Source organism: Triticum aestivum, chromosome 3D (genome assembly GCF_018294505.1).
Source record: "Triticum aestivum cultivar Chinese Spring chromosome 3D, IWGSC CS RefSeq v2.1, whole genome shotgun sequence".
Lineage (NCBI taxonomy): Eukaryota > Viridiplantae > Streptophyta > Magnoliopsida > Poales > Poaceae > Triticum > Triticum aestivum.
The window spans coordinates 396,887,063-396,913,635 of NC_057802.1; the positions used below are offsets into that span (position 1 = coordinate 396,887,063).

Sequence of the window (26,573 nt, forward strand, 5' to 3'; positions counted from 1 at the left end):
GAATGGTGATGAACATGTCCTACTGTGTGTGAGCTAAGTGTGTGAACACGATTTGGTAAAGGTAGCGGTGAGAGGCCATGTAGGAGTGCATGGTGGGTTGTCTCATTGAAGCCGTCCTCAGGAACTGAGTTCTGTGTTTGTGATCCATGATACAGTTACTATCATGCATTGGGCCCGAAACCAATGGACCCTCTCGGCTTCTTAATCACCCTTGTCCTCTGTCCAGGAGTTGCAAGTAGTTTCTGGTGTTTGTAGTATGCTGGAGGCCGTGGACAGCGCTGACCGAGGGGTGGGCTGTGATGCGGTAGGCACGTGGCACGGTGTACCGGGCGCCCGTTTGGTGTCTCGGGAACCCTGCACACATCGTTCGGGGCCGTATGTGGAAACCTCGGCCGGACTCCCTGCGGATGGAACCTGAATAGGCGATAAACCTGGACTAGAGACTTGAGTGTTTAGGTAGGCTGTGGCCGACACCCTCGCTGGGCTTCCGCTTGAAGGTTGCCGAGTACATGTCGTGTAAACGGCGGTAAGTGGTGAGAGCGTGTGTGTCGAAGTACACCCCTGCAGGGTTAACATCATCTATTCGAATAGCCGTGTCCGCGGTAAAGGACTTCTGGGTTGCCTATAACAGTTCATAGACAAGTGAAAGTGGATACTCTAAAATGCGCAAGATAAGCGTGAGTGCTATGGATGGCGTTCTCGTAGGGAGACGGGGGCGAATCCATAGTGGTGTATTGATATGGTGAATATGTGGACTCGTGTGCGCCACCTCAAAAGAGTTACTTGCAGTCGTAGTTAGGATAGCCACCGAGTCAAAGCTGGCTTGCTGCAGTTAAACTCCACCACCCCCTTTGTTGATACCGATGCATATGTAGCTAGTTCTGATGTAAGTCTTGCTGGGTACATTTGTACTCACGTTTGCTTATTTTATGTTTTGCAGAGAGACGTCAGTCTCGCTAGTAGTTCCGTGTGGACTTCGACGTTTAGCTTGATACCTCAGCTACGATCTTGTGCCCTCGGCAGGATCTAGTAATAGTCAGGCTTCTCAGCCTTTTTCATTTGTAGATGTCTGTACTCAGACATGTTGAGCTTCCGCATGTGCTTTGACTTGTATGCTCTGAATGTTGGGTCATGAGACCCATGTTTGTAATATCTCGCTCTTCGGAGCCTAATGAATAAATACTCTGAGTCGTAGAGTCTTGTTGTGATGCCATGTTGTATTTGCACATATCGAGCATATTGTGTGTATGATTGAAATGCTTGGTATGTGTGGGATCCGACAATCTAGTTGTCTATCCTTAGCAGCCTCTCTTATGGGGAAATGTAGTCTAGTGCCTCCTTGAGCCATAGTAGTCCGCTACAGCCCGGTTCACCGGAGTCCTGTTAGCCCAGCACTACTGCTCCGGAACACTCGACTGGCCGGCATGTGATTCACTTCGTTCCTGTGTCTGTCCCTTCAGGGAAATGTCACGCGGTGACATCCGGAGTCCTGCCTAGCCTGCTACATCCCGGGTTCCCGGAGTCCTGTTAGCCCAGTGCTACAGCCCGGATTCGCACGCTGCTGACCGACACGTTCAATGTTGATTCATGTATGCCTGTCCCCATACGTTAGTGCCGCTTTGGGTTCACGACTAGCCATGTCGGCCCGGATTCTCTGTCATATGGATGCTAGCGACATTGTCATATACGCGAGCCAAAAGGCGCGAACGGTCCCGGGCCATGGTAAGGCGACACCCGTGGGAGTACCGTGCGTGAGGCCGCAAAGTGATATGAGGTGTTACAGGCTAGATCGGTGTGACTTGAAATCGGGGTCCCGACAAGTAGTACACACGCGTTTCTTCACTGACTCTTGCCTCGCTATGCCGCGCCATCCATGCGTCACGCACACGTCGTGTTTCGTGAATGAGCCGAGCCGAGCTCAGAGTTATGTCATGCGTGTACTTTATTTTTACCGGTCAAGAATTGATAAAAAAGTGTCACTTAATTAAGAGCGATTTACAAACGCGTTATGATCAGAGATGCCGGATTGTTGGTTATTACCGACTCGCATGGGCCTAGCGTCACGTCTCCTTACTCGACATCTTATATATTGTAGGCGGTGGTAACCCTAGCCGTCACCTGATCAGATCGCATATATTTTGCCTCCTCCATCACAACCCACCGTCATTTCTCTTTTTGTTGTGCTGATTCTGGCGATCCCATCACGTCAACCACGTGCACGACTGTACGAGGGAGCAGGCCTCCGGAACCCTGTTTTTTGTGATCCGACACTAGGAGAAGGGTGTTAGGTTTTTGCATAGCGTCTCAGCATGACTGCTTGCCTCTGATTGTCTTCGAACACTAACTCGACTACGTTCTCGACCTCCCCACCTACATCATGGGTGACAACTCCGACGCCGCAAAGAAGAAGGCCGCAAGGACACAACTGCATGCAGCTGCCAGCCGCCGTCGCGGCTTTGACCTAGACGACTGGAAGTTATGATCCGTTCATCCCGTTTTACTCGCTTATGCTTTGCAGTACTTAGCATGTTCCTAGATATGCCAATTCTATGTCTAGTGCACTCTCTCGCATGGTTAAGCATATTAGTAGTATGAGATTAATAGTGCTGTTGTTATGGTCATGATTTATTTCTAGATTGATAATCAGAAAATTGGCAATTTCTATTAGCGCTACTAATAGAAAGTTTTCATTCTCCAAAGCGAAGGGCTATTACTTGACGGAGTAAAGCTCCAAATGAAACCACATCCAAAGGATGTTGTGTTAACCTAGAGAATTGTTGTTTTCCTCAGTGCTCAGGCGACTAAAAGATATACTACTAGATTTGTAATTCTTTTCACGAAAACGGTTGCATTCTAGAGATAGATCTCTAGATTAACACGAGGTCCACCAATAATGTGAGCACAATTCCTTTTCCATTTTTGTGGAAAAATGTGAGCACAAGTCGATCTCAAAGAATATCATGTCGTCCTCAACCAATTGCTTTGGCACAATCCGATGGTGCCCGTGCGATCGAATTGTCAAAGTCATGCAAATACAATCACAGCTCCGCCGAAAGTAACATGTCTGCGGGTAAGCTTCAAGGGGTGCAATTGCAGCAACTCAAGAGAATACTGCAACGCACGCAGGAAATTCATTGCCACTATCAATTGTCACTATTCTCTGTTTTCAGAAAACATTCATGTCACCATCGGCCAACGCCAATATCATCAACACTGTCCATCTTATCGGAATACTGAAGCTGATGCTGATGAGAGCCGAGCAACTTGGCGCCTGTCGATCATCTCATCAAGTATTTTACAGCATTTTTTCATGTTAATTCACCCTGCGGCGTTACTTGGTGTTACAGAAACAGTTTTAAATCTCATCAAGCTGTATTTACTAGGTGTTACAGAAACAGTTTTAAATCTCATCAAGCTGTATGCACTAAGTGTTACAGAAACAGTTTTAAACGGAAGGTGCTTGCTTCTCCCAGGAAATAGAGGCACCGAGGTCGAGGGTCTTATGATTCGCAAGAATTCAACAACAAAAAGAATAGGAAATAAGTACGTAGGAGATCAGACGTCAGGATATATTGAATCCTACAGAAATAAAAGAAATTTAATGAAGTTAGAATGAATCAAAATTCATACGAAACAGTCTACAGAAAAAACATCCATGAATTTTTCCATACACTACACAGATCATACAAACCGATACAGGACGCATATAAAACCTAGCACTTCGTGTGAACACGCAAGGATCCCGTACCAATCACCCACAGGATTAACTAAAACCATGTGCTTTTTTATTATAAACAATTAAAACAATGTGCTGCTATAGTGTTTACCACCTACTAGCTGCTGGTTTTCATGAAGTATATCTCATGCCTGATCTGTTTTATTTCGTACATCCTGTATGGAGACTTTGGTGTTTCCAATGTCTTCAAAGAAAACGACACATCTGAAAATATACCTAAATGATAAGTGCCACACGTCAGGTGCGTGGCACTTCGGACCTAACGTTTTTCGATGGCAATTTCAGTCACGGCAGGATGGCAATTTTCAGTGACAGACGGCAAGTTTATATCAAAAGTAAACTGAAGCACAAAAGTTGCCATGCTCTGCAACTAAAGTTGTCATCCCCGCATCACTAAACTTGCTGTCGAAAACGTTCGAAGTAGCCATGTGCTCGTACCTGACGTGTGACACTTATCAAGGTTCAATATATATTGAGATACCAAGGGGCCAACGACGGCTAGTTTGGTAAGCTACCAACAAAAAATTGCAGTAGATTTACTATATTGAGATAGACAAGCAGGTACAGAAGCTCTCACCTTCTCTTTGGAATTTGGAATTGCAGAAAGAAGTTTCAGTACATTGTGGAGGATAGAGACGAGCATATTTGATTTGTACCAAGTACCAACAGCAACTATGTCGTCAAAATTATGTATGCGAGTATTACAAAGCCTCGAGGATGCAACCTGAGTAATGACCATTGCATCCCGCAAAATTACAGGTACAGGGTGAACTTTCAGTTCAGTACATTTGTCCGGGGTTGAGCAGGCAATGTACGGTATGGTTCACCTTCTCCTCATCGGAGACAGATCTTACAGTAAGAAAGACTAGCACCAGTTCACTATTCGAAAGAAAGGGACGTGACTGGGCATTAGTATTGCAGGTTACAGAGGAGGACAGTGGCATCTTGCTCTGCTCAATGCCTCAAATGGTGTAGTCTGACCACTGCTGTATGAAGGAGGTATGGTCCATGGACTCCCCAGGCATGTCGTCCCCCTTCTTCCCGCCGATCAGCCTCGCGGGGTTCCCCACCGCGGTGCTCCTCGGCGGCACATCGATGAGCACCACCGACCCGGCACCGATCTTGGCCCCGGCGCCAATCAACACGTTGCCCAGGATCGTCGCCCCGGCGCCAATCAGAACGCCGTCCCCGATCTTGGGGTGCCGGTCGCCCACCGCCTTGCCGGTCCCGCCCAGCGTGACGTGGTGGAGGATGGAGACGTTGTCGCCGACGACGGCCGTCTCGCCGATGACCACGCCGGTGGCGTGGTCCAGGAGGACGCCCTTTCCGATGGCGGCGGCCGGGTGGATGTCGACGGCGAAGACCTCGGCGACCCGGGACTGGAGCGCGAGCGCGAGGGCGCGGCGGTTCTGCGCCCAGAGGACGTGCGCGACGCGGTGGGCCTGGACGGCGAGGAAGCCCTTGTAGTTGAGGAGGCAGTGGGAGAAGCCGGCGCAGGCGGGGTCCCGGGAGCGCACGGCGAGGAGGTCGGCGACGGCGGCGGCGCGGATGGTGGGGTGCGCGGCGAGGGAGCCGACGAAGAGGTCGTAGAGGAGCGTGGAGAGGAGGGTGGAGGAGCAGAGCTTGTTGGCGAGGTGGAAGGAGAGGGAGCGCTCGAGCGAGGGGTGGGAGAGCACGGTGGCGTAGAGGAAGGACGCGAGCGCCGGCTCGGCGTCGGCGTCGCGGCGCGCCTCGGCCTTGATCTGGGACCAGACCCAGGACTCGTCGTTGCCGGACTCCGGGGGCGGGTAGGACGGCACCACGGCGGGGTGGAGGGCCGGCGGGCTGTGGCGGCGCTGCTGGGGGTCGGCGCGGAGGGGCTGACCCGCCGTCATCGTCGTCGTCGTCGTCGCCGTCGTCGCGTCGATGGCGTCTGGGCCGTTGGCTTGTGAGGGCGCCGTGAGTCTTGGGTGCCGTCGGCGGAACGGATGTATAGGCGCGGGGCGAGTACAGCCACGTCCAGCGTGGTGGACCAGCCAGCCAGCAGCCAATGGAATGGAAACTTTTATCTCAACCTAAGGTGGTATCCCTCAAAAAAAAAAAAAAAAACTAAGGTGGTACACACGACACGAAGAGCACGAGCCCGAGTTGCCGAGAGCAAGCGAAGGCGACACGACTGGTGTGGGCAGCGTACACACGGTGGCACTGACTTCTCCGCAAATAAAAAACCAAAGTGTTACGCGTCGGACGGCTTATCTTTTGAGAAAAAGATCGGTCGGGTCACTAGATCCGGCTGTCCAATCTTTTTTTGACAAATCATCTCCTCCTTTATTCAATCACAATTGTATCATTTACAAAAAAAGGAACGTTTCGGGACGGCACGCCGGCTGAAATTTCAGCCGGTCGCTCTAGTGGCCCACGCACCGCACGACGTCCCTTATCTTATCTTTTCCCCACACCATACCACATCCAAATCGTATCCTCTCTCACTTTCCTACCTCGTCGCCGCCCAATCTTCTTGGCTCTCCTCCCCGACCTCTCCTACAACAAGCTCCACGGGCTCTCCGCCAAACACGTCATGCTGCTGATGTGAGGTTCAGCCATGGCATGCGAGCTCATAGAATTAGGGGCGGCCATGGCCTGCAAGCTCTCACTGCAAAATACGGCGGGGGCGACGAGCGATCCCATGGCCGATGCTGCAAGCGAGGTGGATGCCGGCGGATTGGACGGCGAGGTCGTGGCGTCGCGCTTCCCCCCACTACCGGGTGAGTTTTTTTGGCTGGAACGGGTGAGTTTTTTGGCTGGAACCAGACCGGCAAAAGGCTGCAACCAATAGCCGTCGACGGTGGAGACGAAGGCCCTCCGGGGCTGCAAACGGCAAGTGTTTTTGCTGGAAATGGTAAAAAAATGCTACATCCACACATGACCGGTGCTGGAACCGCACGACCGTCGAGTCGTTTTGTTGGCACCGGCTTGTTGTTTTGCTACAACCGGCAAAAAGTTTGCTGGATCCGGCGAGATTATTTTGTTTGCAACCGTCGGCGTTGACGCATTTTTGCTGGAACCATGATGATTTTTTGCTGGAATAGTTTTGTTTTTTGCTACCACCAGTAAAATCCCGTTTTATTGCCGACTTTTGCTGCTGCACATGGTGGTGGAAGCTGATGGCGGCGGCGAGGGCGAGCAGAGGCTGCGACGGCGGGGTGCTGCAACCACGATGCCTTGTGCTGGAACCAGCCCATGAAAAGCTGCAAACAGCAGAAGCTGGATCATGCATTTTGATTTTTGCTGGAACCAGCGCATTTGTTTGATGCAACCGGCGGCTAGTTTGTTTGCTACTTTGAACTCTCTTGAAGTTTGCTGTTGTGGTTGTTTTTGCTGGAACCTTTGTCATTTTTGGCTGGAAGCGGCCAATTTTTTTGCTTCAACTGATGATTGGAGATTTTTGTCGTCCAGACTTTTCAATTGAAACATGACGCTGCTAGTTGACGACGATGGCGAGCCGGATCCGACAACGCAGATTTTGTTGTTGCGGCCATGGGACCTTGGCCTATGATAGGCAGGCATTAGAGCTGCATCTCAATAGTGACCGCGCCCTGGGATCTACTCGCAGCCGTGTTGCCATCTCGGCGATGGGGGCTGGACCTTACTAGTGCTCGCCGGTCACGGCCACGGCGGCGGCCAGACGTTACCCACGACCACGAGTGTGGTATGGGGTGGGAGGTGGGTGGGGGATGGCGCTACGCGATGGCGAGGGGCCGAGGGCCTGTTTTTTCTGGCGAGCGGCGCGGGAAAGAAGATGCCACGGGAGGGAGGACCAAATCCAACGGCGCACATGGGGGTGAATCGGGTGGCTGTGGTGCAACCGGCCGAAATTTCGGCCAGCGCACCGGCGCCTATCGCTGGCCTTACAAAAAGGGTATAATCTCATCCGGACGTGAATCCATCCAGATACTAGGAGGAGAGAACTTGGCCAACTTGGCCAATTCATGGGCTACCTGATTATTATCTCTAATACATGAATCAAACAAAACATGATTAAAGTCTAGCGACATATAATAACAGTCATCGAATATAGCACTTGCCACTGAACTGGAAAAGCCTTCCTTCAAAGCATTAACAACTTCTTCATTGTCGGAGACAACCTCAATTTTGCTACATCCCACTGTCTGTGCTAAGTTTAATCCAAATCTCACAGCCGTTGCTTCAGCAGAAAAAGAGTCATAGCAAAAATTCAGTCTTTCGTTTGCTGCAGCTATAAATTTGCCATTATCATCTCGGAGAATTGCACCAACCCTACCATTCAGATTGTCATGATCAAACCCAGCATCTACATTAAGTTTCATATATCCCGACCGGGGCTTAGACCAAGCCATCACTCTCATCTTCGCTTTGGGCTTACATGCTATAACAAAGTTCGCTGCTAGTCCCCTTACTGCCAATTGAATTTGGGCTGCAGTTTGTGTTGTCTCACCATGTGTTAGTTTCCTCCGCTCAAACCACAAATACCAGGCATTTGAGCATCTATGATACTCACCGTGCGATTATATCCGCATTTTTATTCTCTATTTTTCCCGTTACAACGAGAACCTTGTTGCAATTGTAAAATGACCCATGTTGTATAAGCATCTTCGGTTTGTAGTTGTCAATATCACTTTTGCAACAGAGTCTAGTTGCAACTGCAACAACCCCCTTATTGCAAAAGCATCTTCCACTCGTGGTCATGTCCATTGTTGTTCTTATTGTCTCAATGTTAAAAATATGCATCCATGGTAAAATCTCTATTGCTTCGTCCCTACACGAGCGCTCCAAGCATGACCCACCAGCATTGGACCTTGAGGTGCACATTTTACGCGAACATCTCATGGTCGACCACGAGCCACACTGTGTCCCATTTATTTTTCAATAAAGGTGTCCCATTTTATTTGCCTAAGCGAAGAGGGCAATAGCCGGAGGTGAGAGCATTTACAATTGGGCCCTTCAAACTCCCCTAAACGTTAGCGGACAGTTTGGTCATTGTCCGGTAACAAATTTGCTAGTCAACCAACCCTTCTATCTTGCCTAAATGTTCGAGTTGATTGGCACCCCATGCCCATCCCACATATGGGGGTGGATATAGGGCGATTTCGGAAGCGTCTGAATGTGATTGCCACGTCGGACCGGCCTAGACTGGTCCAGTTCGACCCCACATATATCCCATGTGACGCCCCCGATTTGACCGTACACTAATCATGCACGCAAATGTGTACGATCAAGATCAGGGACTCACGGGAAGATATCACAACACAACTCTACAACATAAGTAAGTCATACAAGCATCATAATACAAGCCAGGGGCCTCGAGGGCTCGAATACAGGTGCTCGATCATAGACGAGTCAGCGGAAGCAACAATATCTGAGTACAGACATAAGTTAAACAAGTTTGCCTTAAGAAGGCTAGCACAAAAGTAGCAACGATCGAAAAGGCAAGGCCTCCTGCCTGGGACCTCCTAACTACTCCTCGAAGCCGAACTCCATGTAGAATCATCCTCGGGATCTCTAGCTCCCGGACTCCAGCATCTGGTTGCGACAATCAGGTATAGAAAGGGGAAAAGAGGGAGAAAAGCAACCGTGAGTACTCATCCAAAGTACTCGCAAGCAAGGAGCTACACTACATATGCATGGGTATATGTGTAAAGGGTCATAACAGTGGACTAAACTGCAGAATGCCAGAATAAGAGGGGGAGAGCTAATCCTGTCGAAGACTATGCTTCTGGCAGCCTCCATCTCGCAGCATGTAGAAGAGAGTAGATTGAAGTCCTCCAAGTAGCATCGTATAGCATAATCCTACCCGGCGATCCCCTCCTCGTCGCCCTGTTAGAGAGCGATCACCGGGTTATATCTGGCACTTGGAAGGGTGTGTTTTATTAAGTATCCAGTTCTAGTTGTCATAAGGTCAAGGTACAACTCCGGGTCGTCCTTTTACCGAGGGACACGGCTATTCGAATAGATAAACTTCCCTGCAGGGGTGCACCACATAACCCAACACGCTCGATCCCATTTGGCCGGACACACTTTTCTGGGTCATGCCCGGCCTCGGAAGATCAACACGACGCAGCCCCACCTAGGCTCAACAGAGAGGTCAACACGCCGGTCTAAATCCTATGCGCGCAGGGGTCTGGGCCCATCGCCCATTGCACACCTGCACGTTGCGTACGCGGCCGGAAGCAGACCTAGCCTAGCAGGCGTTCCAGTCCAATCCGGCGCGCGCCGCTCCGTCGCTGACGTCAAGAAGAGCTTCGGCTGATACCACGACGTCGAGTGCCCATAACTGTTCCCGCGTAGTTGGTTAGTGCGTATAGACCAAATGGCCAGACTCAGATCAAATACCAAGATCTCATTAAGCGAGTTAAGTATCCGTGAACGCCGACCAGGGCCAGACCCACCTCTCTCCTAGGTGGTCTCAACCTGCCCTGTCGCTCCGCCATAAAGTAACAGTCGGGGGCCGTCAGGAACCCAGGCCCACGTCTACCGGGATGGAGCCACCTGTCCTTTCAGCCCCCTCATCAGAATCACTTGCGGGTACTCAACGAGCTGACCCGACTTTAGTCCCCACATGTGTCATGTATATAAAGTATATAGCATATACCCGTGATCACCTCCTAAAGTGATCACGGCCCAGTAGTATAGCATGGCAGACGGACAAGAGTGTAGGGCCACTGATGGAACACTAGCCCTATACTAAGCAGTAGAATAGCAGGTAAGGGTAACAACTGTAGCAACAATGACAGGCTATGCAACAGTATAGGATTAACCGAAAGCAGTAACATGCTACACTACTCTAATGCAAGCAGTATAGAGAAGAATAGGCGATATCTGGTGATCAAGGGGGGGGCTTGCCTGGTTGCTCTGGCAAGTAGGGGTCGTCAACTCCGTAGTCGAACTGGGGGTCGCCGGTAGTCTCGGGGTCTACCGGAAAGAAGTAATGGAGGGGGAACACAATAAATAACAGAGCAGTCAAAATAACACAAAGCGTAACATGACAATACGCGGTGCTAGGTGTGCCCTAACGCGGTAGTAGGTGATATCGGCAAAGGGGGGAAACATCCGGGAAAGTTTTCCCGAAGTTTGCATTTTTCGGACAGATGAAACGAAGGGGAAAGTTGCAAGTTTGCTATGCTAGGGACGTCTGGCGGACGAACGGACTGCGTATTCGGATTCGGCTCGTCGTTCTGAGCAACTTTCATGTAGAAAGTATTTTCATGTGAGCTACGGTTTAAAAGATATTATTTTCTAAAGATTTACTAATTTCTGGAATTTCATTAATCATTTAATTTAATTCGAAATTGGATTTATGACATCAGCATGATGTCATGCTGACATCAGCAGTCAACAGGGGTTGATTAAGTCAAACTGACATGTGGGACCCACCTGTCATTGACTGATTAATTAATTAACTAACAGTTTAATTAGTTTAGTTATTAGATTAGTTTAATTAATCAAAAATTAATTAGGTTAATTAATTCTTTAATTAATTAATTATTTTTAATATATTATTATTATTATTATTATTATTATTTTTTAAATCTTTTTTTATTTTCGTTCTCACGGGCGTGGGCCCCGTTTGTCATTGGCTCTGGGGGAGCCTAGCGGTTACGGGCGTGCGGGCGTGCGCCTGAGTCCACCCGGGAAGGGGGGCTATGGGCGCCTGGGCGGGCGCTCGCCCGCAGGGAGTGCGGCGGGGCGAGGCCAGTGGCCAGGGCGGCCGCGGTGGCCGGCCGGCGTGGGGGAAATGGAGTGCGGGACCGGCGACGAGCGGGCCCGCGGGCGGCAGGGGAGCCGGGGCGCGGTGGCGCACCAGCAGCAAGGAGACGTCGCAGCGGCAACGGCAGCGCAGCGGCAGAAATAACTAAGCACGAGCAGCAGTAGCACAACGCAGCACATAGAGAGCAGCTAGCAGGGCATCAGCAAAGCAACGGGGCAGTAGCAGGAAGTAAGAGCAGCAGCGGCATCATGGGGGGAATATGTGAGGTGCTCACATCGAAGCTCGTGGAGCGCTCGACGAGGGCGAAGAAGCAGCGGTGGCGTGGGATCGACGACGATGACCGGTGGGGCAGAGAGGGGAGACGAGGATGATCCGGCGAGGTAGGGGTCCCGAGCTTGATCCCGTGGGCGAAGACGACGAAGAGGAGGTCGGAGTAGCAGATGGGCACGGTGGTGCGACGAATGGAGGACGGTGGCCGCGGCGGTTCGCGACGGCGAGCGGCGGCCAGGCAAGGCGCTTGGGCGCGGGGACGAGCACGTGTGCGGGGTCGCGTGCGAGGCGTTGGAGCCGAGCGAGAGTCGAAGAAGAGGACCAGGGGCGCGGAGGCCCGAGGCGGTCGCCGGCGGCCATGGGGATCGGGGCGAGGAGCTCCTCTCCTGTGTGCGTGTGTGTGTGTTGTGTGGTGGCGGCGGGTGAGCGAGACGAGGGGAGAGGTGGGGATCGTGCGGGGAAAGTTGGGTGATGGCTAGGGTTATAGGAGGGGTGGCTGGGCTGGGCTAACTTTAGTTAGGTGGCCCAAGTGGCCCATTAGGTTAGGTCCTCCGTTTCTTTTCTTTTACTTTCCCTTTTCTTTTTTTGTTTATTTATTTCTCTAATATTTAGCCTATAGTTTAGGTACTAAATGATTTTAATAAATGTTGAAACTTTTCCCATAATTACTTTCCGATATTTTGGTGTTGCACAAAAAGTTCGAGGTTAAACGGAAATGTTTGAAATTAGGTTTATAATTAATGGTCACAATAAGTGATGTTTGGCCACTTTAAATTATTTCTAGGGGCAATTTAAAAATCCATTAAATGTTGGTCCTTACATGTTAATTACTTAGTGAATACTTGTAACTCATCGAACATTATTATTACGCCATTTGAAAACTTTAATTATTTGACTTTAATCTAAACTTGAATTTGAATCGGGTCAGGATCAAAGTGAGGTTTAGCAAATTTTTGTGATGACATGGTACCATTAGCGTGCGGTTACTGTAGCTAAATTATCCGGGCGTCACAATTCTCCTCCACTACAAGAAATCTCGTCCCGAGATTTAAGAGGGGAAGTGACGGGGAAGGGATTTGGTTACGAAATTCTAACGAGTGTTCTCGGTCTTGGTTGCTCTTCCTGAAGTAGTTGATCCTCCTCGTTGATGTCTTTATTTCTCTGCTTCAGGTCATCATGGTGAAGTCGGCATCCTTTCTTCGGAAACTCCATCGTACTTACGAAAGAATAAGGGGGTATTCCGGGAGAACGGACCTCTGCAAGGTTGATTATCTGGTAACTAACATCGGGGAAGGTGGCGGAAAGTAACTCTCGAACTGAAACTTAAGAAAATATCGAGAGCAAAGTCAGAAGGTACCATGATGAGTTTCAAGCCGGTAGGCAATCGTTCGATGCCTGTTACAGGGCGTGGAAGGGGTTCAAAGCAACGGGAATAAGTATTGTGTCTGATACCAGAATTGATGATCTCTCGGAAGGTGGCTCGTGAATTACATACGAGGCCACGCGCGAGGAACAACCTTGGGAACAGGGGGTGTATAGGAGAGTCAGGTTTCGATCATGTGGAACTGTGGGTTATGGGCCCACCATGTGTGTTAAAAGTAGGAAGGGTGATGTCATGTTGTATGATCATGATAGCGAGGCATGCCGGAGAATAGCCTGTTAGTTATGTCGGCAACAACATCGATACCAAGGGCGAGGGATGAAGAGAACCATTTTCCTGCTCGTTAAACGAGGCGGACCAATAGGCAAAGTTCTCGTCCATCGGTGGCTACCGGAATGTCATCAACAATAGTAACAGCGTCTTGCTGACAGAATAGTACACCGAGGTGTTTTCATAATCAGGAGAATATCATAGATCCGTTAAGTCAAATTACAATAAAGCTTAAACAAGACAATGGAAAGGAAAATGCGATTATCAGGTTTAAACAGAACAATGGAAAAGAAAATGTGTATACACACCTATTTCAAGGTTATATCCTCCCCAAGGACAAGCAGAGCATGACATCCATGACAGGATATAATGTAGAAAACTCTTCAGGTAGGGGAGAGAAATTTCATGGCATTACCCATACAACGGTGTTTGGATAATTGAGCAGGAAACATTTAGCATTGGGCTTCAAATGTTCCTGTTGAAAATCAGAGTACCATAGACATGCTTCGAGATAGCATTGACATGGTCAACAGGTGAGATCAGGCTATGGACACACAAAGGATCCATCAGGAACAAAATATAGAGTAAGTCTTACAATTTCCTCATGGAAAGAATGGATAACCTTGCTAAAAATGAAAACTATAACAATAGGGCCGGAGGGCTAGGTATGAGACCACCTTACCGGGTCATATAAAGACCAACGTTATAACTCTTGGAAATATGTTCCAACCATCATATCTGACCGAGATTCAGATCTGATTGGTGTCAGGATACCTCAGACTCAGGATGTCTGAGAATAAAAGTGCAACACAAATTGATGGGATGACATAGTAAGATTCTCGGGAAATGAACTATGAAAGCAAGTTCCGAAACAAGAGTTCATCATTAAACCAAGGAGAGGGTTAGGAGGTGGCTGATGGACTCAGCGACATTACATTGAGATTTCCAAAAGATGGATTTCCACAATTATGTGAACAAGGAGATAACATTTGTTAGATCAAATGATATAATGATGTATGCTCGAGGATATCATACACAATTTAAACATTGGTTGAAAGGTGCACCCGACATATGGGCCTAGGTAGCATGATCAATGTTAGAATGGTGATTCGATATCCACAACACAAAGAATGTAACTATCATTCATTAACTTACAAGCAATAGGGTTGCTAGAAGTTTTGATATTATTATTATTTTTACATCACAGTCCATTTGCCGGTATTCCGGTTGGAACACGGGGACCAAGAAAAGAATGGTGATGGCGAGAAGCATCACTTGCATCAATAACTCATAAGAGGTGGTGAAATTCTCATGACATACTTGACGTAAAAGATGGTAATACTCCAAGGTAGAACATATCATAAGCTAGATAGCAAGGAAATCAAGGTACAACACAAAACACGAACAAGTTTGTGTTGAATGGAAGGCAATAAAATGGTCGATGATAAAACAAATCATCGAGGGCAAGGATGGTATTTCTCATCCAGAATTCGATAGATATCTTGGAAGAGCTCAGAATGTTGATGATGTTCACGACACATTTGTAGCGAGAATTTATGAAGAGGTAATCGATCGGCGATGACATCAAGTCAAAGGAATGATGAAGCGAAAAGTTGTTGGAACCAGGGGTACGACACAAACTCGAAATCAAGCTTGCTGTTCAAGGCGAAATGATATGACGAGGAAAATCGACATACGCTTAGCTCATCGTCGAAAGTGGTGCTCCAGGAATAAAGACCAGGTAGCACAGTTAAAATCGGCACGATAATGACATAGCCGAGCAGGCTAGGGATGACGTGATCGAGTACGAACTCATAAACAAAGGAGATTACTAAGAGTTGTTTAATCGTGATGCAGACTCGATTCAGTTATCGATGTCCTTGAGTGTTTAATAACTCGGAGCCCGTGAAAAATTGGAATCAATGAGAATGTAATACTTGATGGAGAACTCATAAGAAGTTATGCAGTTCCGTGATAATCTCGAGATACCAGGGGGTAATACTCGACGACAAACCAAAGTAGAGGTTGGACTGGGGTATTGCTCTTACAGAAGACAAGTGCTTAAACTTGTACGAGAAATGGTATTTAAAGGAGAACATGGTCGGAACCACGTCCACGGATACCAGATGAACTTATTACAAGGGGATAATTATTTTAAGAGAAGCTTCCATGATAAGGTATACATCGTGTCCATGGGCATGAACACAGGGTTCAAGGTCGACTCCCACTTGTTCAACACATAACCTTTCATTTACTTCTCATTTTTCAAAGAAGTTGTAGTGTTGAAATTTTATCTGGCAAAATACCAGAAGAGTATGACTCATGAAAACTTTCGAGTTCACACATATTATGGAAGGCATAGGTTCAACCCATCAAGGCATCTTAGGAACATATACCACAAACTTCGGAGTAAATATTACAAGCTCGAAAGAAGAGCATTGTTCAAAAACAGATGATACAATTTACCAAAAGGCATTATATACCCATGGAAAGGCTCACAAGGTTATTCAATAGGAAGGACACTGTCGGATAAAATCCAACAAAGGAACCGATGGTCCACAAGGGATCTGATGTGAGCATCGGTACTCAACCAGAGGAAGAAGAATGCAAGGAGATCTGATTATAGAAACAACTGACTAACTCAAAGTTCAAATGCAAAAGAATTATGATTTCCAAATCAGGGGGTCAGAAGCAACGCTCTGATCAAGGATGGATAAGTTGAGTAGGCTTAGGGGTACAATCGATGGCAATTTGATAGGTCGAGATCCAGCTCATGTTAAAAATGATGTCTGAGCCGGAAGGATGAATTCTAGGATCTGATTGAGGATTGCGAGCATTCGCAACATATTGAATCAATGGACTCAAAAAGATAATGACAAGGGATGCCAATAAGATTTCGAGACTTATGGGATTAATCATAATGCTAGTAAGCAAGAATTTCAAGAGCAATAGGCTCCTGAGGATTTTTGGAAGATCGAATGGTATTTTGAACACTTTTGTGAAATACTTGAATCAACTGGGGATGAGCGGATACTCGGTAAGTGCGAGAATTATCCGTAGGGGTATTCAGGTGACAAAGAACAGCAAGGCAGTAAGCTCAAAGGATTCTCGTAACAACAGAGAGAATTTCGGGGTATCTTGTAATAACAAGATCAACTGGGAAACATTGTATGAATGGCGAGTATACGTGGTTATCCATAGGAGTTTATCGATGAAAGGGAATTGCAAAAGCGATGAACACAAGTTCTCGGGTTATCAGCGGAGAGTATCTTCAGGGTCTTCACGTGCAGCAGACGATCATCAGTAATAAGGGGCTCTCCGGGTGAAAGTGATAACGAGATCCTAATGTTAGATTTAGCAAAATTCACTTAACCCGAATAGAAGAGAGATCAGAGTCCCAGAGTATAGACAAGGAGTAAAAGATCCTAATACCACCCAATGGCGACGTGGGCCCGTAAGGCCACACAACCATGTTAGTAAAAGTTTTGCAATGACTAGACTCAACTTCGGCCAAGGAGTTGGAAAGGGGGATTCCTACAGGCAGTTGGCTCTGATACCAACTTGTGACGCCCCCGATTTGACCGTACACTAATCATGCACGCAAATATGTACGATCAAGATCAGGGACTCACGGGAAGATATCACAACACAACTCTACAACATAAATAAGTCATACAAGCATCATAATACAAGCCAGGGGCCTCGAGGGCTCGAATACAAGTGCTCGATCATAGACGAGTCAGCGGAAGCAACAATATCTGAGTACAGACATAAGTTAAACAAGTTTGCCTTAAGAAGGCTAGCACAAAAGTAGCAACGATCGAAAAGGCAAGGCCTCCTGCCTGGGACCTCCTAACTACTCCTCGAAGCCGAACTCCATGTAGAATCATCCTCGGGATCTCTAGCTCCTGGACTCCAGCATCTGGTTGCGACAATCAGGTATAGAAAGGGGAAAAGAGGGAGAAAAGCAACCGTGAGTACTCATCCAAAGTACTCGCAAGCAAGGAGCTACACTACATATGCATGGGTATATGTGTAAAGGGTCATATCAGTGGACTGAACTGCAGAATGCCAGAATAAGAGGGGGAGAGCTAATCCTGTCGAAGACTACGCTTCTGGCAGCCTCCATCTTGCAGCATGTAGAAGAGAGTAGATTGAAGTCCTCCAAGTAGCATCGTATAGCATAATCCTACCCGGCGATCCCCTCCTCGTCGCCCTGTTAGAGAGCGATCACCGGGTTATATCTGGCACTTGGAAGGGTGTGTTTTATTAAGTATCCAGTTCTAGTTGTCATAAGGTCAAGGTACAACTCCGGGTCGTCCTTTTACCGAGGGACACGGCTATTCGAATAGATAAACTTCCCTGCAGGGGTGCACCACATAACCCAACACGCTCGATCCCATTTGGCCGGACACACTTTCCTGGGTCATGCCCGGCCTCGGAAGATCAACACGTCGCAGCCCCACCTAGGCTCAACAGAGAGGTCAACACGCCGGTCTAAATCCTATGCGCGCAGGGGTCTGGGCCCATCGCCCATTGCACACCTGCACGTTGCGTACGCGGCCGGAAGCAGACCTAGCCTAGCAGGCGTTCCAGTCCAATCCGGCGCGCGCCGCTCCGTCGCTGACGTCAAGAAGAGCTTCGGCTGATACCACGACGTCGAGTGCCCATAACTGTTCCCGCGTAGTTGGTTAGTGCGTATAGACCAAATGGCCAGACTCAGATCAAATACCAAGATCTCGTTAAGCGTGTTAAGTATCCGCGAACGCCGACCAGGGCCAGACCCACCTCTCTCCTAGGTGGTCTCAACCTGCCCTGTCGCTCCGCCATAAAGTAACAGTCGGGGGCCGTCAGGAACCCAGGCCCACGTCTACCGGGATGGAGCCACCTGTCCTTTCAGCCCCCTCATCAGAATCACTTGCGGGTACTCAACGAGCCGACCCGACTTTAGTCCCCACATGTGTCATGTATATAAAGTATATAGCATATACCCGTGATCACCTCCCAAAGTGATCACGGCCCAGAAGTATAGCATGGCAGACGGACAAGAGTGTAGGGCCACTGATGGAACACTAGCATCCTATACTAAGCAGTAGAATAGCAGGTAAGGGTAACAACTGTAGCAACAATGACAGGCTATGCATCAGTATAGGATTAACCGAAAGTAGTAACACGCTACACTACTCTAATGCAAGCAGTATAGAGAAGAATAGGCGATATCTGGTGATCAAGGGGGGGGGCTTGCCTGGTTGCTCTGGCAAGTAGGGGTCGTCAACTCCGTAGTCGAACTGGGGGTCGCCGGTAGTCTCGGGGTCTACCGGAAAGAAGTAACGGATGGGGAACACAATAAATAACAGAGCAGTCAAAACAACACAAAGCGTAACATGACAATACGCGGTGCTAGGTGTGCCCTAACGCAGTAGTAGGTGATATCGGCAAAGGGGGGAAACATCCGGGAAAGTTTTCCCGAAGTTTGCATTTTTCGGACAGATGAAACGGAGGGGGAAAGTTGCAAGTTTGCTATGCTAGGGACGTCTGGCGGACGAACGGACTGCGTATTCGGATTCGGCTTGTCGTTCTGAGCAGCTTTCATGTAGAAAGTATTTTCATATGAGCTACGGTTTAAAAGATATGATTTTCTAAAGATTTACTAATTTCTGGAATTTAATTAATCATTTAATTTAATTCGAAATTGGATTTATGACATCAGCATGATGTCATGCTGACATCAGCAGTCAACAAGGGTTGACTAAGTCAAACTAACATGTGGGACCCACCTGTCATTGACTGATTAATTAATTAACTAACAGTCTAATTAGTTTAGTTATTAGATTAGTTTAATTAATCAAAAATTAATTAGGTTAATTAATTCTTTAATTAATTAATTATTTTTAATATATTATTTTTATTTTTATTTTTTAAATCTTTTTTTATTTTCGTTCTCACGGGCGTGGGCCCCGTTTGTCATTGGCTCTGGGGGAGCCTAGCGGTTACGGGCGTGCGGGCGTGCGCCTGAGTCCACCCGGGAAGGGGGGCTATGGGCGCTTGGGCGGGCGCTCGCCCGCAGGGAGTGCGGCGGGGCGAGGCCAGTGGCCAGGGCGGCCGCGGTGGCCGGCCGGCGTGGGGGAAACGGAGTGCGGGACCGGCGACGAGCGGGCCCGCGGCGGCAGGGGAGCCGGGGCGCGGTGGCGCACCAGCAGCAAGGAGACGTCGCAGCGGCAACGGCAGCGCAGCGGCAGAAATAACTAAGCACGAGCAGCAGTAGCACAACGTAGCACATAGAGAGCAGCTAGCAGGGCATCAGCAAAGCAACGGGGCAGTAGCAGGAAGTAAGAGCAGCAGCGGCATCATGGGGGGAATATGTGAGGTGCTCACATCGAAGCTCGTGGAGCGCTCGACGAGGGCGAAGAAGCAGCGGTGGCGTGGGATCGACGACGATGACCGGTGGGGCAGAGAGGGGAGACGAGGATGATCCGACGAGGTAGGGGTCCCGAGCTTGATCCCATGGGCGAAGACGACGAAGAGGAGGTCGGAGTAGCAGATGGGCACGGTGGTGCGACGAATGGAGGATGCTGGCCGCGTCGGTTCGCGACGACGAGCAGCGGCCAGGCAAGGCGCTTGGGCGCGGGGACGAGCACGTGTGCGGGGTCGCGTGCGAGGCATTGGAGCCGAGCGAGAGTCGAAGAAGAGGACCAGGGGCGCAGAGGCCCGAGGCGGTCGCCGGCGGCCATGGGGATCGGGGCGAGGAGCTCCTCTCCTGTGTGCGTGTGTGTGTGTGTTGTGTGGTGGCGGCGGGTGAGCGAGACGAGGGGAGAGGTGGGGATCGTGCGGGGAAAGTTGGGTGATGGCTAGGGTTATAGGAGGGGTGGCTGGGCTGGGCTAACTTTAGTTAGGTGGTCCAAGTGGCCCATTAGGTTAGGTCCTCCGTTTCTTTTCTTTTACTTTCCCTTTTCTTTTTCTTTTGTTTATTTATTTCTCTAATATTTAGCCTATAGTTTAGGTACTAAATGATTTTAATGAATTTCGAAACTTTTCCCATAATTACTTTCCGATATTTTGGTGTTGCACAAAAAGTTCGAGGTTAAACGGAAATGTTTGAAATTAGGTTTATAATTAATGGTCACAATAAGTGATGTTTGGCCACTTTAAATTATTTCTAGGGGCAATTTAAAAATGCATTAAATGTTGGTCCTTACATGTTAATTACTTAGTGAATACTTGTAACTCATCGAACATTATTATTACGCCATTTGAAAACTTTAATTATTTGACTTTAATCTAAACTTGAATTTGAATCAGGTCAGTATCAAAGTGAGGTTTAGCAAATTTAAGTGTGTAGACCCTACGGGTTCGGGAACCATGCAGACATGACCGAGACACCTCTCCGGCCAATAACCAATAGCGGGATCTGGATACCCATATTGGCTCCCACATGTTCCACGATGATCTCATCGGATGAACCACGATGTCGGGGATTCAATCAATCCCGTATACAATTCCCTTTGTCTATCGATATGTTACTTGCCCGAGATTCGATCGTTGGTATCCCAATACCTCGTTCAATCTCGTTACCGGCAAGTCTCTTTACTCGTTCCATAACGCATGATCCCGTGGCAAACTCATTAGTCACATTGAGCTCATTATGATGATGCATTACCGAGTGGGCCCAGAGATACCTCTCCGTCATACGGAGTGACAAATCCCAGTCTCGATGCGTGCCAACCCAACAGACACTTTCGTAGATACCTGTAGTGCACCTTTATAGCCACCCAGTTACGTTGTGACGTTTGGTACACCCAAAGCATTCCTACGGTATCCGGGAGTTGCACAATCTCATGGTCTAAGGAAATGATACTTGACATTAGAAAAGCTCTTAGCAAACGAACTACACGATCTTGTGCTATGCTTAGGATTGGGTCTTGTCCATCACATCATTCTCCTAATGATGTGATCCCGTTATCAATGACATCCAATGTCCATGGTCAGGAAACCATAACCATCTATTGATCAACGAGCTAGTCAACTAGAGGCTTACTAGGGACATGCTGTGGTCTATTTATTCACACATGTATTATGGTTTCCAGTTAATACAATTATAGCATGAACAATAGACAATTATCATGAACAAGGAAATACAATAATAACCATTTTATTATTGCCTCTACGACATATTTCCAACAAAAGCCGCCCGCCTCTCAAAGGCGTCCGCTGCGGCAAAAGCCGCCCACCTCTTTGTTGGGTAACGTAGCATGCAATTTCAAAAATTTCCTACGCTCATGCAAGATCTATCTAGGAGATGCATAGCAACAACAGGGGAGAGTGTGTCTACCTACCCTTATAGACAGTTAAGCGGAAGCGTTTATCACACGGCTGATGTAGTCGTACTCTTCGCGATCCAATCACGATCCAACCGATCTAGTGCCGAACGAACGACACCTCCGAGTTTAGCACACCTTCGGCTCGATGACGTCTCCTCCTTCTTGATCCAGCAAGCGGGAGAGGAGAAGTAGATGGGATCACAACCAACATGACGGCATGGTGGTGGTGGTGGAACACTGACAGCGCTTCGCTAAGCGTCGCCGAGACGAGGCGGTGGAACTACAGAGTAATGGGAGAGAGAGAGGCGCCAAGGGCTTGGTGTGTTCTCTTGGGGCACCCCCTCCCCTCTATATATAGGTGGAGGGGTGTGGTAAACAGCCTTCCAAGCCCTAGGGCGCAGCTAAGGGGGAGAGGACTTGGACTCCAAGTCCAATCCTATTCCTACTAGGACTCCTTCCTTTTTTCCTTCCATAGCCACATGGGCTTTTGAGGACTTGGTGCGCCTAGCCCAATAAGGCCAGGGCGCCTCCCCGCAGCCCATGCTAGCCCTTGGGTCGTGGTGGAACCACTTGTGGACTTCCGGACCCCTCCGGAATCCTCTGAAACCTTCTAGAAGCTTCCCGGTACAATACCGAAAAAACTGCCTCTTTTTCCGGAACCCAAAATATGACTTCCCATATATAAATATTTACCTCTCAACCATTCCGAGACTCCTCGTGACGTCCGGGATCTCATCCGGGACTCTGAACAACATTTGGTTACCACTCATCAAATATCCCAATACTACTCTAGCGTCAACGAACGTTAAGCGTGCGACCTCGCGGGTTCGGAAATTAAGTATTCATGACTGAGACACCTCTCCGGTCAATAACCAACAGTGGAACCTGGATGCTCATATTGGTTGCTACATATTCTACGAAGATTTTTATCGATCGAACCGTTATGACAACATACATTATTCCCTTTGTCTATCGGTATGTTACTTGCCCGAGATTCGATCGTCGGTATCTTCATACCTAGTTCAATCTCGTTACCGGCAAGTCTCTTTACTCGTTCCGTAATACATCACCTCATGGCTAACTCCTTAGTCGTTTGCTTGCAAGCTTATGATGTGTATTATCGAGAGGGCCCAGAGATACCTCTCCGATACTCGGAGTGACAAATCCTAATCTCGATCTATGCCAACCCAACAAACACCTTCGGAGATACCTGTAGAGCATCTTTATAATCAACCAGTTACGTTGTGACGTTTTATCGCAAACAAGGTATTCCTCCGATATCCGGGAGTTGCATAATCTCATAGTCGATGGAATATGTATTTGACATGAAGAAAGCTATAGCAATAAAACTGAATGATCATTATGCTAAGCTTACGGATGGGTCTTGTCCATCACATCATTCTCCTAATGATGTGATGGTGTTATCAAATGACAACTCATGTCTATGGTTAGGAAACCTTAACCATCTTTGATCAACGAGGTAGACTAGTAGAGGCTTACTAGGGACACGATGTTTGTTTATGTATTCACACATGTATTAAGGTTTCCGATCAATACAATTCTAGCATGAATAATAAACCTTTATCATGAATTAGTAAATATGAAATAACAACTTTATTATTGCCTCTAGGGCATATTTCCTTCAGTCTCCCACTTGCACTAGAGTCAATAATCTAGTTCACATCGCCATGTGATTAACACCAATAGTTCACATCACCATGTGACCAACACCCAAAGGGTTTACTAGAGTCAATAATCTAGTTCACATCGCTATGTGATCAACACCCAAAGAGTACTAAGGTGTGATCATGTTTTGCTTGTGAGAGAAGTTTAGTCAACGGGTCTGCCACATTCAGATCCGTATGTATTTTGCAAATTTCTATGTCTACAATGCTCTGCATGGAGCTACTTTAGGTAATTACTCCCACTTTCAATATGTATCCAGATTGAGACTCAGAGTCATCCAGATCTGTGTTAAAGCTTGCATCGACGTAACTCTTTACGACGAACTCTTTATCACCTCCATAACCGAGAAATATTTCCTTAGTCCTCTCAGGATAATTTTTACCGCTGTACAGTGATCCACTCCTGGATCACTATTGTACCCCTCTGCCAAACTCATGGCAATGTACACAATAGGTCTGGTATACAGCATGGCATACTTTATAGAACCTATGGCTGAGGCATAGGGAATGACTTTCATTCTCTCTCTATCTTCTGCTGTGGTCGGGGTTTGAGTCTTACTCAACTTCATAGCTTACAACTCAGGCAAGAACTCCTTCTTTGACTGATCCATTTTGAACTCCTTCAAAATCTTATCAAGGTATGTACTCATCGAAAGTCTTATCAAGCGTCTTGATCTATCTTTATAGATTTTGATGCCCAATATGTAAGTAGATTCACCGAGGTCTTTGTTTGAAAAACTCCTTTCAAACACTCCTTTATGCTTTCCAGAAAATTCTACATCATTTTCGATCAACAATATGTCATTCACATATACTTATTAGAAAGGTTGTAGTGCTCCCACTCACTTTCTTGTAAATACAGGCTTCACCGCAAGTCTGTATAAAACTATATGCTTTAATCAACTCATCAAAGCATATATTCCAACTCCGAGATGCTTGCACCAGTCCATAGATGGATCGCTGGAGTTTGCACACTTTTTTAGCACCTTTAGGATCAACAAAACCTTTTGGTTGCATCATATACAACTCTTCTTTAAGAAATCCATTAAGGAATGTAGTGTTGACATCCATTTGCCAGATTTCATAAAATGCAGCAATTGTTAACATGATTCGGACAGACTTAAGTATCGCTACGAGTGAAAAAATCTCATCGTAATCAACACCTTGAACTTGTCGAAAACCTTTTGCGACAAGTCGAGCTTTGTAGATAGTAACACTACCATCAGCGTCCGTCTTACTCCTGAAGATCCATTTATTCTCTATGGCTTGCCGATTATCGGGCAAGTCAACCAAAAGTCCATACTTTGTTCTCATACATGGATCCCATCTCAGATTTCATGGCCTCAAGCCATTTTGCGGAATCTGGGCTCATCATCGCTTCCTCATAATTCGCAGGTTCGTCATGGTCTAGTAACATGACTTCCAGGACAGGATTACCGTACCACTCTGGTGTGGAACGTGCTCTGGTTAACCTTCGAGGTTTGGTAGTAACTTGATCTGAAGTCTCATGATCATTATCATTAGCTTCCTCTCTAGTTGGTGTAGGCATCACGGGAACGGTTTTTTGTTATCAGCTACTTTCCAATTCGAGAGAAGGTACAATTACCTCATCAAGTTCCACTTTCCTCCCACTCACTTCTTTCGAGAGAAACTCCTTCTCTAGAAAGGATCCATTCTTAGCAACAAAGATCTTGCCTTCGGATCTATGATAGAAGGTGTACCCAACAGTTTCTTTTGGGTATCCTATGAAGACACACTTCTCCGATTTGGGTTTGAGCTTATCAGGTTGAAGTTTTTCACATAAGCATCGCAACCCCAAACTTTAAGAAATGACATCTTAGGTTTTTTTGCCAAACCACAGTTCATACGGTGCTTCCTCACGGGAGTGGCAACTTGCTTGTCATTCTTCTTGAAGTTCCCTTTCTTTTCCTTTGCCCTTTTTCTTGAAACTAGTGGTCTTGTTAACCATCAACACTTGATACTCTTTCTTGATTTCTACCTTCGCTGATTTTAACATCGCGAAGAGCTCGGGAATCATTTTCGTCATCCCTTGCATATTATAGTTCATCACGAAGTTCCAGTAACTTGGTGATAGTGACTAGAGAACTTTGTCAATCACTATCTTAACTGGAAGATTAACCCCCACTTGATTCAAGCGATTGTAGTACTCAGATATTCTAAGCACATGCTCACTGGTTGAGCTATTCTCCTCCATCTTGTAGGCAAAGTACTTGTGAGAGGTCTCATACCTCTCGACTCGGGCATGAGTCTGAAATACCAATTTCATCTCTTGGAAAATCTTATATGCTCCGTGGCGTTCAAAACATTTTTGAAGTCCCGGTTCTAAGCCGTAAAGCATGGCGCACTAAACTATCAAGTAGTCATCATACCGAGCTTGCCAAACGTTCATAACGACCGCATCTGCTCCTACAATAGGTCCGTCACCTAGCGGTGCATCAAGGATGTAATTCTTCTGCGCAGCAATGAGGATAATCCTCACATCACGGACCCAGTCCGCATCATTGCCACTATCATCTTTCAACTTATTTTTCTCTAGGAACATATCAAAAATAAATGGGGAGCTACATCGCAAGCTATTGATCTACAACATAGATATGCAAATACTATCAGGACTAAGTTCATGATAAATTAAGTTCAATTAATCATATTACTTAAGAACTCCCACTTAGATAGATGCTACCTCTTGAGCACTGCGTTGGTTTTCCCTTGAAGAGGAAAGGGTGATGCAGCAAAGTAGCGTAAGTATTTCCCTCAGTTTTTGAGAACCAAGGTATCAATCCAGTAGGAGGCTACGCGCGAGTCCCTCGCACCTACACAAACAAATAAATCCTCGCAACCAACGCGATAAGGGGTTGTCAATCCCTACATGGTCACTTACGAGAGTGAGATCTGATAGATATGATAGGATAATATTTTTCATATTTTTATGATAAATATGCAAAGTAAAATAAAAACGGCAAAAGAAATAGCTAAGTGTTGGAAGATTAGTATGATGGAAAATAGACCCGGGGGCCATAGGTTTCACTAGTGGCTTCTCTCAAGAGCATACATATTTTACGGTGGGTGAACAAATTACTGTTGAGCAATTGACAGAATTGAGCATAGTTATGAGAATATCTAGGTATGATTATGCATATAGGCATCACGTCCGAGACAAGTAGACCGACTC

General features: G+C 47.2%; 1 protein-coding gene and 1 long non-coding RNA gene across 2 annotated transcripts; one reads left to right on the forward strand and one right to left on the reverse strand.

The window, feature by feature from the left end:
• Positions 1-4,366: 4,366 nt before the first annotated feature.
• Positions 4,367-5,758, reverse strand: LOC123079151 (probable serine acetyltransferase 1). The gene has a single exon (XM_044501835.1). It carries the CDS (start codon positions 5,608-5,610, stop codon positions 4,699-4,701), a length of 912 nt encoding a protein of 303 aa, XP_044357770.1. The 5' UTR covers positions 5,611-5,758; the 3' UTR covers positions 4,367-4,698.
• Positions 5,759-6,035: 277 nt separating this feature from the next.
• Positions 6,036-13,175, forward strand: LOC123079152 (uncharacterized). Its single transcript, XR_006437865.1, has 2 exons — positions 6,036-6,480; positions 12,900-13,175. It is a non-coding gene; the product is annotated as an uncharacterized lncRNA (long non-coding RNA).
• The last annotated feature ends 13,398 nt before the right edge of the window (positions 13,176-26,573 follow it).

What these genes read in the sequence shown, in the direction of transcription:
- LOC123079151 (XM_044501835.1), bottom strand. Translation starts at nt 5,610, where the DNA reads ATGACGGCGGGTCAGCCCCTCCGCGCCGACCCCCAGCAGCGCCGCCAC.